Here is a 17,314-nt window from a genome sequence, read left to right as displayed (position 1 = left end):
AGTGTGTTTGTTTAAATGCTGAAACACTTAAAAATTCTGTCATACTTACAAAATGAGAGCACATAATCACACAGTTGTATCTGTTGTTACAACATGATATTTCATACAGTTCCTCTAATTTGCAATGATAATTCTTTGGGCTGTGTTGCTTTCTACTTGAAGGTTACAGGCCAATATTTAATTTGTAACTCTTCTTCTAATGCAGTCTGTATACCAAAATAATAATTAATGTTTATAAAAAGTTTTTAAATGAAGGAGTGTGTCCTGAATGGGATTTCTGGTTGGGATGTCTGATGTGTGTGTGTCATCTGTGCATCAGTGTCCACATCTTTGGTATCTTAGTGGTTTAGTAGTTAATGCCTTGTTTGTGGGGCTACACAAAAGGATTTATGTGTGAGGGATACTGGAATAAGGCTCTATGTGGCAGCTGCAGGAGGAGGTACTGCAAATTAAAACGATGCTGGCTAGACTGTTTTGATCTTTAAGTCTCATGTGATTGTTTTAGTTGGTATTAACGCTCCGTTAGCCGTGGCTAGCCTGCGGCCAACATTCATGCGACCTTGTCTAAGCTCAGTGTCTGGTCCGGGGGATTACCGCTGTATTTGTAGACCCCGGAGTCTACAGCCTACATCACAAAACCATTTAATTAATGTTTGCAACCCAGAGCTTCAGAAAATACATCTGTTTAAATTCCTGAAACTATCAATCACTTTGAGTCTTTTTGAACCCTTTAGTCTCACTGGCCCCATTTAAATCTTAAGAAAATTATGCTTTCTCTCTTTCATTTGGGAATAGAGCCTGGCCGATACTTGATTTTTAAGACCAATGCTGATACCGATATTTGAGAGTAAAAAAATTCCGATATCGATATATTGACTGATATTCTTTAATACCAAATGTGGTTATCAAACACTTGTAATAATTATGAATAACTATACACACATAGAGCAATACATATATATATTAAACTTAAGAAAAAGGATCAAATATACATAAAATGCTGCCTATATAACTTTTAAAAATTTAAATAAACATCAGACAACATATACACTGATACCGATATATTACTGATATATCTGTGATAGGTCATATCAGTCAGGCTCTATCTGGGAAACCACATATTTAGGTCCTTGAGTAACAAACTTAACACAAATATTCAAATCTCTGTAATTCCAGGACAAGCAACATACTGCAGATGATCAATTACTTAAAGGTACCCGGCTGAGTTTTTGAACGCTAGCAGTGTCATGGAGCAGCGCTTTTAAGCTTGGGCGCCCGTTTTGTTCGTATTGTGCGCATGCGCTCGAGGATGCATGTGCACGCGACGTGACGTGATTCACATTCCTGCGGATTGTTTCATGCTATTCTGCTGATCGGCAGTTGGTGGCAGTAACATGCAAAGAAATGTAGCAATGCACCAACAAAATTACTAAGGTATGTGGTGTACCCCATTGTCAGTAATTCTAACCTTAAGTATTGCTACTAAAACTACTCGACTGTTTTGGAATAGCTCGCTACTCCGTTAGTTCTTCTTTGACACGTGACTGGTTGTGACGGCTCAGAAATAAAGAGTCTCTGTCTAGTGACTCAACATTAACTGTGGCTGAGTTGTTTGTCTAGCACTTGACAGACAGGGAAGTCTGTCTTCTGAGGCTGTTGCAGTGCTCCCTTAATAGACCCTGACAGCCAACACACACACACTGCATGTTGACAGCCTCTGCTCATTTCAAATCTATATATAATCCCTGGTATTTCTCTTCTGATCTCTCCTCTTCCCGCGTCACTACTTCCCTCCTTCTCTACCCTTGATTATATTCTCGCTGTCTGTGGAAAGTATTTTTTATGGGCCCACTGAAATTTTCTGGCAGGCTGAGGAACAGGGCTCTTGGGATACACTTTTGGCCCCTGTGAGGAGGAGAGGAGCAAGAGGGAGCGGAAGGATTCATGGAGGGAAAGGAGAATCAGGGAAGAGAAGGCCATGAGGGAGCAAAGGGGGGAGGCAGAGGGATTGAAATTGTCTTCACTTGTGAACGATTTATTGATTGTCAGTCTGAGTGAAAACGCATTATCAGACCTCAGGAGGGAAGAGGTCAACCCAAAAGATAGAATTTAAATACATTATAAAACACTTGTCTTCAATTTTCCTCCCTTCCTCCAGTCTTGCTCGTCATTCCCCATCATCACAACCATCACACCATCCTAACAGGACTCCAGCACTGTTCTGCACATGAAAGACCGTCTCCCGTTGCAGATAACCAGTCTGTAACCAGGTTCTGCTTCTTGGTAAATCCCCGCACGAGATCTTGCTCCATTTATTTTTATGTGGCTATAGAAATGATTTATACTGAAGTGTGACACCACACCGGGCTGGAGAGCTCAGTTTTTTCGGTGTGAGCCAACAATGTGCACGTGTGTGACACAGATATATTAACGATATAAGTATCTCTACTGGGTTTCCTGGATAGTAACTAAAGGGTCATGTACACACAGGCACAAACACACAGTATCTTTCTCTGTTAGAGAAAGAGAGGCCTCGAATGGAGGATCTAAGGATAGAGGATGTTGTATGCTAGTCAGATTGTAAAGCTCTCTGCAGCAAATTTGAGTTATATAAATACAAATTTACTTTCTCTAACACATGATCAGCAGGAAAAAAATGCACTTCCCATTGTTTTCCTATAGTGAGAGTGAAAATTCTTGGGTTTTATGCCTCTTTCCTGTACTCAAAGTTCACTTTCAACTTGGACCCTGGGGTGGGGCGGGGGACTTTGGGACGCCGTCCAGTTATCCGACAAACCATTTGAAGCATATTGACCCCTTAATGTGTGAGACTTGACCTTACGATGTTTCTGTAGTGTTATCACATACGTGCTACAGAGGAGTGCCCTGTTCCCATGTTGTACATATCCGTGACAAGTATAGGCTGGTTGTTATATGTCCGCATGATCACGGAGATAAATTCAGTATATAGGTCAGTACATGAGTCAGCTGTGAGCTTATGGTGGTTTGACCTAGTTAATAGATCACAGCTTTCATCCATGACTGGCACCAGTTAAGACAGGACTAACATTTTTTAAATATATAATCTGACCAAAATATTAAAAGGCTCCATGTAACATTTTTATAGTGAAATAAAATGTATTAGAGTCCAATATCAATTGGTTTAAATATCCCATACTTTGACTGCATTTGCCCAATTTAATTCTGTTCTGTACTGCAAGTAGTTTTAACCCCACAAGAGCTGACGAGTCAAAATTTAGGATTAAAATATATTTAAATTAATATTTTCTGAAATTGAAGAAAGTTAAGAATCTTTTGTGAAAAAGCTCAAACCCCACAGCAACAGCGGAAGAGATAATACAATAAAAAAATATTGCCTTTTGGCAGCTGATGTCCCTGAATGCATCGACAGGGAAAGTTTTCAAAACAGTCTCTGTCTACTTTATAGTACATACTGCACCTTCACATTGCACAGTGATATAGAGAGTAAAGTCAACAAACTTTATTCAAATAGTTTCAAGAGATATACTGTACATCTGTTATTATATGGTCCTTTTGAGACTGGAAGCACGAAGCATTCATTCTTACTTTTTAAGATTAGATATATAAAATAGTTGACACAGTTGGACTCATCAGCAATTATTGTTGAAAAAGAAAAATAACTCCTTCCCCTCTTTCCTTGAGTTTGTCTTACTTCACGCCCTCCTTTCTCTGGTTACCCTCAACCTTCGCTTCCTGATCATGCCGAGGCCAGGGGGCCAGCACTGGGCACAATGTGTAATATGATAAACTAACTGACCTAGATAGCACCACTTGCCCGCATGGGCTATCAGTTGTCACCCACAGTTTTGGTGAAGCTGTCCTATCTGGCTGTCTGGGGAGCAGTCACGTTCCCAAACCATTACGGGAAAAAAGATTTATTTTGATTGTCATCCCACACGCTGCAGCCTCTGTGTGTCAACATGTTGCCACAGTAGCTCTATTGTGTCAGTCACAGAAGATAAAGTTAAAGTTCTGGATTAGAGTTTGGCAAAACTAGCAATGAGATCATGAAGGTCAAATCACCATCAAACAGCAGCCAAAGTCAAGTTAATGATCGATAACCGTAATGAGTTTCATAACATCTATTGCCTCCATTCTTCCATCTTTATTTCCTTGAGGAATTTCTGGAATGTTTCAGAGTTTAGACGAGTGCGTCTCAGACAGGAAAACTGGAAACAGGAATTAGAACTGGAACGCTTTTGACGTCACTTTCAAGTATATTTTATACCATAGTTTCACTTATTGCCTTAATTGCATTGAATGTATATTATAACATTGCCACTGAAACAAAAACATTTGATTGTCTGGCAGGTATTTAATATCCTATAATATTCAATAAATCCTGCACATTATATACATAACAAAATAAAATGACAACAGAGGTGCATGAAATTGCAATTAGAGCTGAAACTAATGATTATTTTCATGGTCAGTTAATCTGTTTTAATTATTTTCTCAATTAGAAAATTGTGAAAAACACCCATGACAAGTTCCCAGAGGCCAAGGTAACATCTTCAAATACCAATCAACAGTCCAGAACTCAAAAGTATATAACTTACTATGATAAAATACTGAGGAAAAAAAAAAACAAATCATCATGTTACATTAGCTGGAACCAGCAAAATGCAGCATTTTTGCTTGATTAATGACATAAATATTAATCGCCCATCAAAATTGTTGGCAATTCATTTCTGTAGATCAACTATTTGATTGATTTTTTTCCAATTTGATAGCAACAGTATTTGCTGACAGTTAAGATAACTGTCACTAGTAAAACAGGTTTAACCTGAGGGTTACCCTTAATATGAAAAAAATATCATTCTGCTTTTTTTTACTTAAGTTGGGCTCAACTTTGCCCTCAAAAGTCATGAAAATATCAGTGTTAAGAGACACTTCTGGAAACTGTGCACCATCATAGACATAATCCACTCAGACGGTGTTTTTATCTTAAAGCATTTTATAGTTTGATCATTTTAAAGACAATAGAACTTTGCCACATTGAATCTTGGTCTCTGTGGCTTCTGATCGGGCAAAAACACCAAAAATAATAAAAAAAGGAAAATACTGTGTTTACAGATTACACAAAACTGTATGATTTATGTAGCCTGTATTTATAGTCATTTTTTGTTTTGTTTTGCTCAAACAAGAGCCACATTGTCTTGAATAGAAGTATCACTAAATCTTGCTGGCAGCAAGAGCCATTGTGTGAGTATTTTCCCATTGTATGGTATTGACAGTTTCTTTTGTATAATATAAACTTTTACGTAACAATACATTCAGTTTCTGATGTACATTCACTATTCAAATATGTATGTTTGTTGTTGTATACAGAGGAGTTGTTAATAAGTGCCACTAGTGCTCACAGGCTATGACTTGCATCTTAAAATGACTTTAAAATGATGAAGCAGATTCATGTTTTTATGATTCGAGCAAAAATGTTTTTGCAGTCTGTGAAGCAAAGTGGTCTGAGTGAGTCATGATGCAGGACTTTGATGGAGTCGGTAGCACAAAGTTAATTTATTTGGTTTTGATTGAAGCTTCTCCTCGGTCATTTTGTTGACTATTTTTGGGGTTGTTTGTTATTTTTTAGTTGCTTCTCTTCAGGACTGAACATTGTGAATCATTTTTGAAGTAATATAAGTAATATAAAAAAACTACCAATCACTCCAACTCAGATTGAATGAGATTAGGAAACAATCAAATGTTTCTGTCTGACCTCCCTTTCTTGCACTTGGTAAAAGCTTGTATAATCTCTAGTATGATTTTGGTTCTGACTTTGATTTGAAAGAGGTTGATGCACAGAAACATCAGGACAGAATGAACTAACCTACTTTTCTTGGAAGTGACGTGTGAGTGTTTTAACTCAGTTGTGAGTCTCAGTGTTCTTTATTGTCCCTGAATGCCCATAATCTTATCACCTACGCAGCGTAGGTACGAATATAACAGATAAGCACGTCTATTACATCCTGATATGACCCTCTCCTTTTCCTCCGTTGCTTTTTCTCCCTTGCTGTCTTCCTCCATCTTCTCCCTCCCGATGCGTTCGTGTTTACATTTTTCCCTCTGTGTCACTTCTCCCTCTCTTTCTCTCTCTACGATCAGCACTTTATATATCACTGTCATCTTTATGTTCAGTAATTTGCTTGATTTATTAATGCATCAAATAGTCTGGAAGGCTGAGGAAGAGCTGCCATTACAGAAGCTCATCGTCAGTGATATAAAAGACATAGGTTTGTGTCTTTGCTGATGTGGATTGTGTGTGTGTGTGTGTGTGTGTGTGTGTGTGTACGCCATTACACAGCCCACCGGACCGGCTGTAATAACTGCTGAGTCTATAGTCATGACGAAGTGGATCAAAAAATTAAACCCCCTCCTACTTTCTGCCTGATGATTGGCTCACAGATGTCTTTCCCTCTTTATGATTGGCTCCCAAGTTCAGCCCCTCCCACCCCATTGGTCCTCCCAGGGTTGTTGCCTGGTTACATCAGAAGCTCGTATATTTGAGCAGAGGTCTGGATGTTTGCTGCAGCACTTTAAGAGACAGAGTGCAGAGTGAGACGAGCTCACACACACTCATTCAACAACACACACACACACACAGTGATTCAGAGGACACCACAGTATGCACCCAGGCGATACTCTGGTTCTGCTGCTAGACCTGCTGGTACTGACGCTGACCCCTCAAAGTCCTCAACTGGGATAACCTCCCCACTGGATACAAGGTGGACCCGCAGACCTGCCAGACTATTAAACTGAACATCGACAGCAGAAAACTGAAGGGAGGAGAGACAAAAAGGTTCAGCCAGAACAAGCTGAACAGCTGGATATTGTTCTTGCAGGAGATGTGTCAAGTGGTTAACAGGCAAAAAGAAGAGAGACACAGAAATCGTGCTGAGTTTGGTTAGAAGTCAAGCTCACCTCTCTGCTGGATGTTTGAAAAATAAAAAAAAAACACACTGGACTTTAATAACCTACGTGTTAGCTCGCTGACCGCTGCCACAGACACACTTGGAAAGAGAGACACTGACAGAAACAGCCTGCCAGACACAAGAGACAGCCTTCACACTGAAACACCTACCAGGCTGGATCCACTGACATAAAAGCAAAACAACAAACGACACAGATCACAGTGAGAAAAATCCCAGCCGGAAAGATGAGAATGGCCTGTGACATTCTGCTGCAGAGGTAAACATCAGGGTTATGTAACTCCTCTAGTCTGACTGGAATAAATGATTGGATGATGAATCAATGAATGGATGCAGGATAAAGCAAATATGTGTTTTGATGGTGAAAGAATGAATGAATGAGTGTTGGAGGGAGAAGCGTGAAAAAAAACAAACAAAAGGGCAACAAATTGGATGATTAACAAAAGATTAAACAGGAAAGCTGGAAGAATGGATTAACGTGTGAATGGTGGAATGAATAAGTGGATTTGAGTGATATAAACCTTCCACTTTTTTGTTATGAATGGAAGAATGGAGGGAAACGAGCTTCTGGATTGTGTTTCTGGCTCATTGTTTTGTTCCAAGGAGAGGTAAAGAGATGGAGAGACGAGGAAGTCTGTGTCTTTTCTCTTACAGGAATAGAAACAGCAGAATAAGATCAAAGAGAAGCTGGTCATGGCATTACTTAACAGCTGATATTATGTTATGCAATCTAAGTATATGGAGAGCTGGGAGGGCTGGCTGAGAATGTGTCAGCAGTTTCTTATACAGAGGGGAAAAAATGACAGTTGTCCCTTTTTATGAAGCATTTTTTAAAATCAAGGCTTCATTCATTAAGTATCCATTTTTAATACTGAGTCATGCATCTTCTTGCTAATAGGTCCACTTGTAATAGGAGAAAATCACATTTATTGGCAGTTCCTGTTACAATATTGAGCACTAAAGTACCCTGAGAAGCTCTTTGCAATAAATTTGAAAACCATTTTTAAAAAGGTTTGCTCATTATGTGTCAATTAGAGAAGCAGTGAGGGGAAGAAGGCTATAGTTTGTATTTTTGTGTCTGTGATGGTAAATCTGGGGCTTTACTGAAACCATTGGTCGATTAATATTAATGTAAATCAGTGTTTCCCAAATCCCAAGATGCAACCGCAAATATCTTGTTTTGTCCAAATCTACAGTTCACTATCCAAAGATATTCAGTTAACTATCACAGAGGACAACAGATACCAAAAAAAACATTCACATTTGAGAAACTGGGACCAGAGAATTTTAGCATTTTTTCTTTGAAAACAATAGAAATTGATGAATCGATTATCAAAATAGTTAGCGATTAATTTTCTGTTGATTTATTAATCGACAAATTGTTGCAGCTTTAATGTTTTTTTTATGATTGTAACTGACATAATTATTTACCAGAGCTGAAACAGGTTGTCAGTTAATTGACAGAAATTGAATCTGCAGGTTTGATAATCGATTATTTGTTTCAGTCATTTCTCAAGAAAAAATGTCAAACAGTCTCCACTTCCAGAAAGTCAAATGTCAGGATTTTCTGAAAGCAAAGTATCATATGATAATAAATATTTTGGGGGTTTTTTGCTGTTAGTCGGACAAAACAAATGATTATAGGATGCCACCTCAGGCTCTTTGAAATGATGACATTTTACTGACAAATCAATAATCAAGAAATGATCATCAGATGAATCAATAATGAAGGTAATCATTAGTTGCAGCCCTAAAATTAAATATCTTTGGGTCTTTAACTCTTGGTTGGACATCAGCTTGTGCTTCAGTAAATCCTGACAAGAATTCTGCACAATCAATTTTCTGACATTTTATAAACTAAACAATCGTCAGATTTTGAGACACTGAAATGTGCTCTCACACAGTGATCATTAAATAGTTCATCCAGTTATACACATCCTCAGCCAGTGCTGAAAAAATAACATTTTTAGTGCAAGCTATCAGCAATGTTGCATCAGCTCCTCATGACTCTGCAAGAGGAATGATAATTGAAGGAGGAATGAGGAGGTCGAGGAGAGGCTGTGGATGATTTGTTGAGTCAACTTAAGAAAATAGATCATTATTCTCAGATAGCCAAATGTCTATGGGGTAATTAAGGGAAAATGAATGTAGGAGCGCTGCATTGGTCGTTTATTGTCCCAAGTGCAAAGCAGCTGATGGAAACAAACAAATGAGCAGTATCCTTGCAGAAAACCAAACACAGATCTTTAATGTATCTCTGAACTGCTCTGTGCTGGAACAGTGGACGGTTTGAATTCAAACATCTGCTGTGAGGCTCTCTAAGAGTTTCTTGGCCCCGACATGAAGGACTGTAAATGTTTACTGTTTCAGAGGCAGCAAGAAGAGCTGTTTATAAGATGTAAGATGCTTATGATTCTGTGTGTGTGTGTGTGTGTATCTGAAGTAGGTTACGTGGGGGTCCGTGGGTGGGTGGACTGCAGCAGTCCGTGGTACCTCCCAGGAAGAACAGAGCACAGTCAGGTTTGCTGACAACAGCACCTCTGTGGACTCACTTACACACATTCTTTCTGTTTTTTACATGGAACCATCAAAATATTTGTCGAACATAACGTAAGGACATCCTTGATCAGTCTTGTACCTCTTTACCATCCGTGCTCGGAACACAAAGTTACTCTGTTGTCATTTTAGTGCAGCAGACAAAACCAGAATCACTCTGAGATGTTTATGTCTTTAAGTCAGCTGAAACCTCTGCAGTATATACTCTTAGCTGGCCATGTGATACTGATACACTTGCCCTATACACTTTATGTGATATACAGTACTAGCATCTGTTGGGGCCAGTTGACGACACAGTAGCAAAAAGTGACTTTGGTGAAACATGCTACAGCAGAGAATGTGAAATCTTAACTGGATGTAAAATACTGCGTCAGAGAAAGCCCAAAGTGATTCACATAGCAGGATTAAAACACAGGCAACAAGTAAATAAATATAAATAAATAAAATAAAAGCGAAATAGACAACAATAAATAACATTTTGCAACACTAAAAATTGCAACAATAAAACAAAGTGTTATATAGATAAATACAAGTCAATAAAATAAACACCAGGGATAAAAATTATATAAAAACCAAAGATTAAAACTTAAAACTAAAGCTAAAGCTATAACATTGCTCCAAATTAAAATTAAAAGCCAGATTAAAAAGGTCCTGTAATTTCCATTTAAAAATACGGAGAGAGCTTCTCGTTCTAATATCAGAGGTGATCCACAGTTTAGGGGCATAAAAACAGAAGGTAGCCTCACAGGTACTTTTATGGGACACATAAGGAACATTAAAAAGAGAAGTGGTGGAGGACCTTAGTGATCTAACTGGAACATAAAATGAAAGAAAATCTCTGAAGTAGGGAGGAGCAAAGTCATTTAAAGCTTTATGAACAAGTAAAAGAACTTTCAAATCAATCTGAAAGATACAGGTAGCCAGTGCAGCGTCTTGTGATCCATTTTGTTTGTTTTAGTTAAGACTGTAGCTGTAGTTTTCTTTTAGACTTAATAGGTAATCCAGTAAAAAAAGAATTACAGTAGATTAAACAGCTAGGCATAACAGCATGAATGAGCATTTCAGAATGTTTCTGAGTAAAAAAAGCTCTGACTTTGGCGATATTTCTGAGATGATGTTTTAATGACCTTGTTAAAATGAGAATTAAAATTTGTAACAGAGTAAAATCACTCCCGAGTTTGTGACTTGTGTTTTAATGTTTGCTAAGACCACCAAGCATTGATTGTAGTTTTTCTCTTGCTGCTTTGGGTCCTATTAAAAGAATAGATAGAACGTTTTTCCTCATTTAATTTTAAAAAGTTTTTATCCATCCATACATTAACATCAGCGAGACAGTCAATGAGATGCAATGCAGAGATGTACAATTGTATATCATCAGCATAAAATTGGTAATTGACGTGGTGATGGTTGATAATGTTTGCAAGTAGCATATATAATGAAAATGAAAGTGGGCCGAGAATGCTTCCTTGAGGAATACCATATTCAATACCATTAGTCTCTAATACACAAGCACCCAGGCCGACAAAAAAAACTGTCTACCAGTTAAATAAAACTGAAACCAAGCTAAAACATGGTCAGAGAGACCCAGTAATTTCGTTGTCAGTTGTTTTGAATGCTACACTGTGGTCGAAGAGTAGATGGACAGCCACGTTGTTTGAATCCACAATAATTCTCAGGTCATTTACAACTTTCAGTAGGGCTGTCTCAGTGCTGTGATTTGCTCGATAACCAGATTGGAGCTTTATAAAATGCCATTGTTGGTTAGATGAACAAGTACTGTAGTCGATTATAAACAGTTTTTTAAAAGATTGCAAAGGAAAAGTACAGTAGATTAGAAATGGGTCTGTCATTGTTTAGCTCTGAGTAACCTAGATTGGATTTCTTGAGGAGAGGTTTTACCATTGAAGTCTTGAAAGCTGTGGGGAAGATGCCTAAATTAAGAGAGGACTTCATTATACTTGTTTTTACTCGGGAGAGACTTTGGAAACAGGAATTAAACAGCTTGGTTTGGATGATGTCTCAGTTAGACACTTGGGCTTGCTTCTGGGAAATAATGAGATCAAGTCGTGGTGGGATGTGTGACAGGCCGACATACAGAGTAGCATTCAAAGTTGCTTTCAGTTTGTTCCCTGCCTTTGATTTCGTGACAGTCACAATGGAAAACCCTGACTTACATAAATAGGTGGTGGTGAAAGGCAACGGAAATTTGATTGCCAATTTTGACAGAGAGGGATATTGACTGGCCGCCAGTATCCAGAACGAAGCAAGGTCAACTCGTGTGAGCTGAAGCTTCAGGCTCTTGTCTGCTAATAGTTCCATCAGTTCATTTTCCAACACAGTGGACGGAGCAATGTTTTCTGAAGCAGAATCCACATAGAAAGGGTCCTAAACCCAAAAGTTTCCATGTCGTGGATCCTCTGGGAAGTAGTCTGCAAACTTTCGTGACAACTGAGTCAAATGCTTGGCTATAGCCCTGGATATGTTGACAAGAGGAGAGGCTTCTAAAGTTTCACAGGAGTGAAAACATGTCAAATCATCCCTCCGTGACTCCTCTTTTCCAAAGAATAAGTTTTTTCTTGAAGCCCCCAATTTTGTCTGAAACCAAAACCACTGTGCTGTTTCTGCCTTGTATTGATATATTGAGCTGATTCAACTGGTCAAATATATCTGATAAGTAGGCCAGTTTTGCACAAAAGTTACCATCAGTGTAATGCTCATCAAGAGGGGAATACTGCTGTACCAGAATTGTGTGCACTTCTTCTCTCAGTTCAAGAAGGCGATTAAGCAAACGTCCTCTTGAAAGCCACCTTACTTCACTGTGGTAACTAATCTGCATCAAGTCTTTCGGTGTTGCTAACGTCAGTTGACTGATCCAGCTTTATGGCAAAGTATGGACTTTATTTATTCTTATTTCCACAAGTTGGCATTCAATGTCATCACTCATGTCAACAATTCTTCTGCTCACGGTGTCATTGGAGAGTGGTATCAACTGAATTTTGTTTGCAGCTGCCTCCACGAGTAACTCCTGGCACATATCCACAGTGCTAGTCAGAATAAGCTCCTCTGCAATCTTAAAGCGTTTCTTGCTACAGGCTACACAAGCAGCAACCATATATCCAGCTGTCAAAGTGGCTTTTGACTGAGTTGTTAATGTTGTGATGACTTTCCATTGTGCCTGAAGCCCGTCCCTTTTCCTTAGGACAAGGAAAGAAAAGAAAAACGTTTTATTTCTCTGTATGGTCCTTTCCATAATGTTGTCAGACACTTAAAATAACAATCTGAGCCTGTCAGTGGCAAAAACAAGCATTTTTAGTGGACATACATTGATAGGGCGGTATTGCCCCATTGGATTACATTACAGCCTGTTTTGCAGCTGCTGGCTGCAGCGCGCTTTCTCAATACTGGACCGGTTTCAAAAAATGTTGTCCCCATTAGTCACGTAGACACAAAAAGATGGGAACAGATGGTCCAGGTTGAAAAATACAGAAGTTTCCCTTTAATTTGACATTTTTTATTTAAGTGAATTCTTGAGAACATTTAGATATAAAAATAACTGGCTTTGTACATTACCATAAATTTTAAAAAATCTCATTTTAATCTAACCATATGGCAGTACAACTGCCTCTGCGGCCCACTAGATGGCACTTTGAGGCTCAGTGGTTGAGAATGGCTGTTTTATAGTATCATTGGCAACTAGCAACAAGGTGTGACTCTTTAAGATGTTATCAAGGTCTTATCTCCGTCTCTGGCTACCGCTACAGTCGAGGCTGCAGGGCAGGAGCTGATCTAATCCGACCTACTTGGAGCACTTTGGAAAGCCAAACCTTCATTCGCCAACTACAGTAGTGCTCCCTTGGCACCCTTGAACATGTGGCAGCTTTAGCAAAGACTTTTAACAGAAAATAATACTGAGGCTTTCTTAACATGGTTAATAGGTCTTTAAAGATTTGTATTTAACAAATAACAAACAAATTAACAAAACATTATTGTTTCATTGCCCTTTATGATTGAAAGTTTCGTAATTATTGCTCCTGATTGGGTGTGGTAAGAAATATGCTCTGATGCACTTGTAACCGCACCCAGCAGTAATTTCATGCTGTACTGACAGCCTGGAGAACATTTCTAAATCTCTGCAGCACGGCGTGACGTTAAACCACTTGAGCTCAGCAACAGATTTTCAGCAGGTCTTTTGAGGGCAAAAGTGACATTGCAATTGTCCTTGTGTGTCGATTTACTGTAAGATTTCACAAATTGATGTATATACTTATATGCTGCATTTACTTTTGTAAGAGCAGGGATCAGTGGGTTGTTTTTCACCTGAGCATTACATTTTTTAGCAAATTTTTGAAAAGAGAAATGGAAGTGACAGTGATATAAGATTTTTGAAATCTCAAAACGAAATGGAAAGATGCATCATTTTGCCTACTTTGTCAAGTGGTGTGTGAGTTGGTGAAAAGCACATTTGGAAAATAATTTGTTGAGCTCAGTAGTTTGATTGTTGTTGACCAGTTAAGCAAAAATGCAAGAAACTGAGTAATTTTTTCCCCTCAAAATATAATTGAAATCACTTTCTTGTATAGCAGAGCCAGGGGTGCTTCTATCTGCCCTTCATGCTGTCCTAGGCAGGGAAGAAAATGCCCAAAAGGGCCCTATAAAGAGTGTCATATACGGTCCTTTAGGGCTCCAGCGACACTGATAGAAATGTTATCTTTTGTCACATAGGGAGCTTGAGGAGGGCAGGAACGCCCCAAAGGGCCCAGCAAACAGTTCTAGTTCAGGTCCTCAGGGGCAAAATGGTGTAAGATCAGATATTATCTTTTCTACTTAGGGCCCATGGAGATTATGTAATGTCCTTGAGGGCCCTATCAGGGATGTATTGTTAATGATGCAGCCACCTAGCACGCTCCCTTAGGGTGCAACTCAGCAGGACAGCCTGCTGCCAGATGTTATCTGTGCTTTGAAGGGACCGTCGCTGATGTAGGGAACATTCAGGGTGCGTTCCAGTTTAAAGGGCAGTTCTCCTTGTTTGCTCATTCGAGGAGAAAGGATAATTTCACATGACAAAGGATCTGTTATGGATAATCACAGATGGACAGAATCAGCACATATTGCAGAGTCAGAAGCTAATCATCATCTAAGTTCTTAATCAGTCAACCAGGGAGGACAAGAGAAGGTCGTTTTTACAAAGTTTGTTTTCATATTTCATTACTGGTGTTTGTCATTTGTATTTTTAGGAAGCATTTTGGCAGGATTATTGTTTGATCTCTGCAACACTAGTTGTCTTCTTCTTTTCATCTGTCTCTCCATCACAAACACACAAACATGATCAAGGTTAGTGTCATAAAGTGAATGTGAGATGTCTGTTACATTCAAGGTCAGTAAGAAAGAAAGGAGGAGGATATGAGACCTAAGAAAAGAGAAACATGAGGGAGGGAGGAAGAAGGAGAAGTTAAGTAAGGGAGGAGATGATCTAAAATAGATTTTTGTATAAAAGGATGATAGGTTGGAATGAGAGACAGGGAAAGATGGAATAAAGGAGGAAGTACAGGTGAAAGAGGCAGGTGAGAATAATCAATGAAGAGATAAGTAAATGGAGGGAAAATCAAGGAGAACAGGAGAATTGTAGAGAATTGAAAAATTGGATAGCGGAAGAAAAAGATCCCTAATGAAGAGAGAAAAGAAAAACAGCAGAAGTGATGAGAGGAGGGCAGAAAATAGAGAAGAGCACGGGGCAAGAATAGAAACAAGAAACAAGGGAAGGATGAGAAGAAGGTGGGCTTTATCGTTTCCTGTCTTCCATTAATTATTCAATCTGTATCGATCTACCTGACGACTTCTTGCTGCATTAGGTGTGTGTGTGTGTGCGTAAGAGCCACACACACACAACAAGGTTGTATAACTTCAGCTGCTGTTTTTCTAATGAGATCTGACCACCTGAGTCACACACAAACACACAGTATATATGAAACGTACCCATGCACTTCGGCATAATGTGATGAACGACCTTGTGTTGTGTGTGTCGGGGTGTTATATAAATCTGGAGTCCTGGTGTGTCTCACAGTGTGTGTGAGTGTGTGTGTGTGTGTGTGTGTGTGTGAGTGTGTTTGTGACGACAGCGGCAGGCAGCTGAATCAATGGACACATCTCAGCCACCTCCCTGTTTCATGCTCCACACACACACACACACACACACACACACACACACACAAACACTTCCTTGCTTATGGAGAGACATCGAAGAACAAATATGACCTGACACACATACACACACACACACACATCCTTCTATCTGATCAGAAGGGTTTAGCAGAGCTCTGTAGCCTAAATAACAATCTGCCCACCCAGAGTGGCGCCACTGACTGAAACTTTGTGTATCTGTGTGTGTGTGTGTGTGTGTGTGTGTGTGTGTGTGTGTGTGTGGTGTGTTTTTTGGGATTCAAGATTAGCAGCAAGAACATAAACTCATCACGCCAACGTCCACACATCCTCATTTCATTCTCTTCTCTTCCTGTACTTTCTCTCTTGTACACACTCTCCAAACACACTTTCATGGTTGGCATCGTTATCATTCCTCTGCCCTGTTTTTCACACACACACACACCCTCCAAGGTCAGTTCATGTCAGTATTGGAAGGGAGTCGAGGAGTACGTGATGTTCTAACCATGTCGTCCTCTTTCTGTCCACAGCTCCCACCTCTCCCCTATATCCATCCTGCCTGCTGACTCTGCTGAGTAAGTACACACACACACACACACACACACACACACACGCACACACTTGAACCAGTAATTTTATCACCTCACGATAACATACACAGGCACTTCTTTGTGTACACACTCTCATTCACGCACCACAGCTTCACAGACAGATGTACGCATGCACACTAGACTACACAAAATAAATAACTGTGATAAATCGCAGTCAAGCTGTTATATCGTCCACACTTATCTATGTATCTGTGTAATATAATAACAAGAGAATAATAGAAAAACTGCAAACAAGAGGCGAGAGAGAAGCAGGATAACTGAAGTGTGAAGAGAGCCTGAAGGACCATCTGCACAAAAGGCAGATAAAAATAACAGGTATCAAGAAAGAAGTGCAGGCAGCTCTGAGCGTAGAGGTTCAGAGGAAGTGACGAGGAGGAAAGCTGGCCTTGTGTTTTGATTATAGAGCAAAACCAAAGCATTCTGCATGTCTTTGCGGTTTTAGGACTGCAAGGACATGAACTCAGCAATCACATGACTGTCAGGCCTCTGCTTCCTCACTGCATGACATTGAGACAGGATAAAATCATTTTCTACGGCGCTGTACGTTGATGTTAGTTCACGACCTGAAGGCTTGAGGGCACAAACACAAGTTGTCTCAGGGTTCAGGAGTAACACGTGAAAACTGAAATTCACGTTTTCACCTCGAATGTGTCAGTAATAAATAAAAACATTATAGCAATCATTTACATTTTCTTACACAGCACTTTCTTTGCCTTTTTTGTTTACATTTTCAGTGCACTACTGACATGTGTTTTGTCACACCTTTGTATTTTCTTACAAAGTAAATGCATAAATACTAATAGTCACACTTCATTTAGATGAACAAAAACTGCGCTTGATTCAATAAAAATGGCAGCAAGTTCTAGGTTGGAAAATGGATGAATACCCCCATCGCTTCCGTTGTATGGGCAGTATGAACAGGGGGAATGATTATGGCAAGATAACCCTGTTTCAATGTTCATTTGGGCATCTGACTGTTGTTTTAAGATGGACTTGAAAAATTGTGAAGCCGTCCTTTAATTT

At 39.3% G+C, this 17,314-nt stretch overlaps 1 protein-coding gene across 6 annotated transcripts in view; it reads left to right on the top strand.

The window, feature by feature from the left end:
* The window catches only part of fam13b (family with sequence similarity 13 member B), a 76,913-nt gene that overhangs the window by 44,135 nt on the left and 15,464 nt on the right, over positions 1–17,314 (top strand). For all 6 annotated transcript variants that reach the window (XM_042418088.1, XM_042418089.1, XM_042418093.1 and 3 more), the window contains exon 8: positions 16,211–16,255. In XM_042418088.1, coding sequence (XP_042274022.1) covers positions 16,211–16,255 — 45 coding nt within the window. The remainder of the gene's footprint in view (positions 1–16,210; positions 16,256–17,314) is intronic.

Source organism: Thunnus maccoyii, chromosome 8 (genome assembly GCF_910596095.1).
Source record: "Thunnus maccoyii chromosome 8, fThuMac1.1, whole genome shotgun sequence".
Classification (NCBI taxonomy): Eukaryota; Metazoa; Chordata; class Actinopteri; order Scombriformes; family Scombridae; genus Thunnus; species Thunnus maccoyii.
This window is presented reverse-complemented; position numbering and strand designations above follow the sequence as displayed.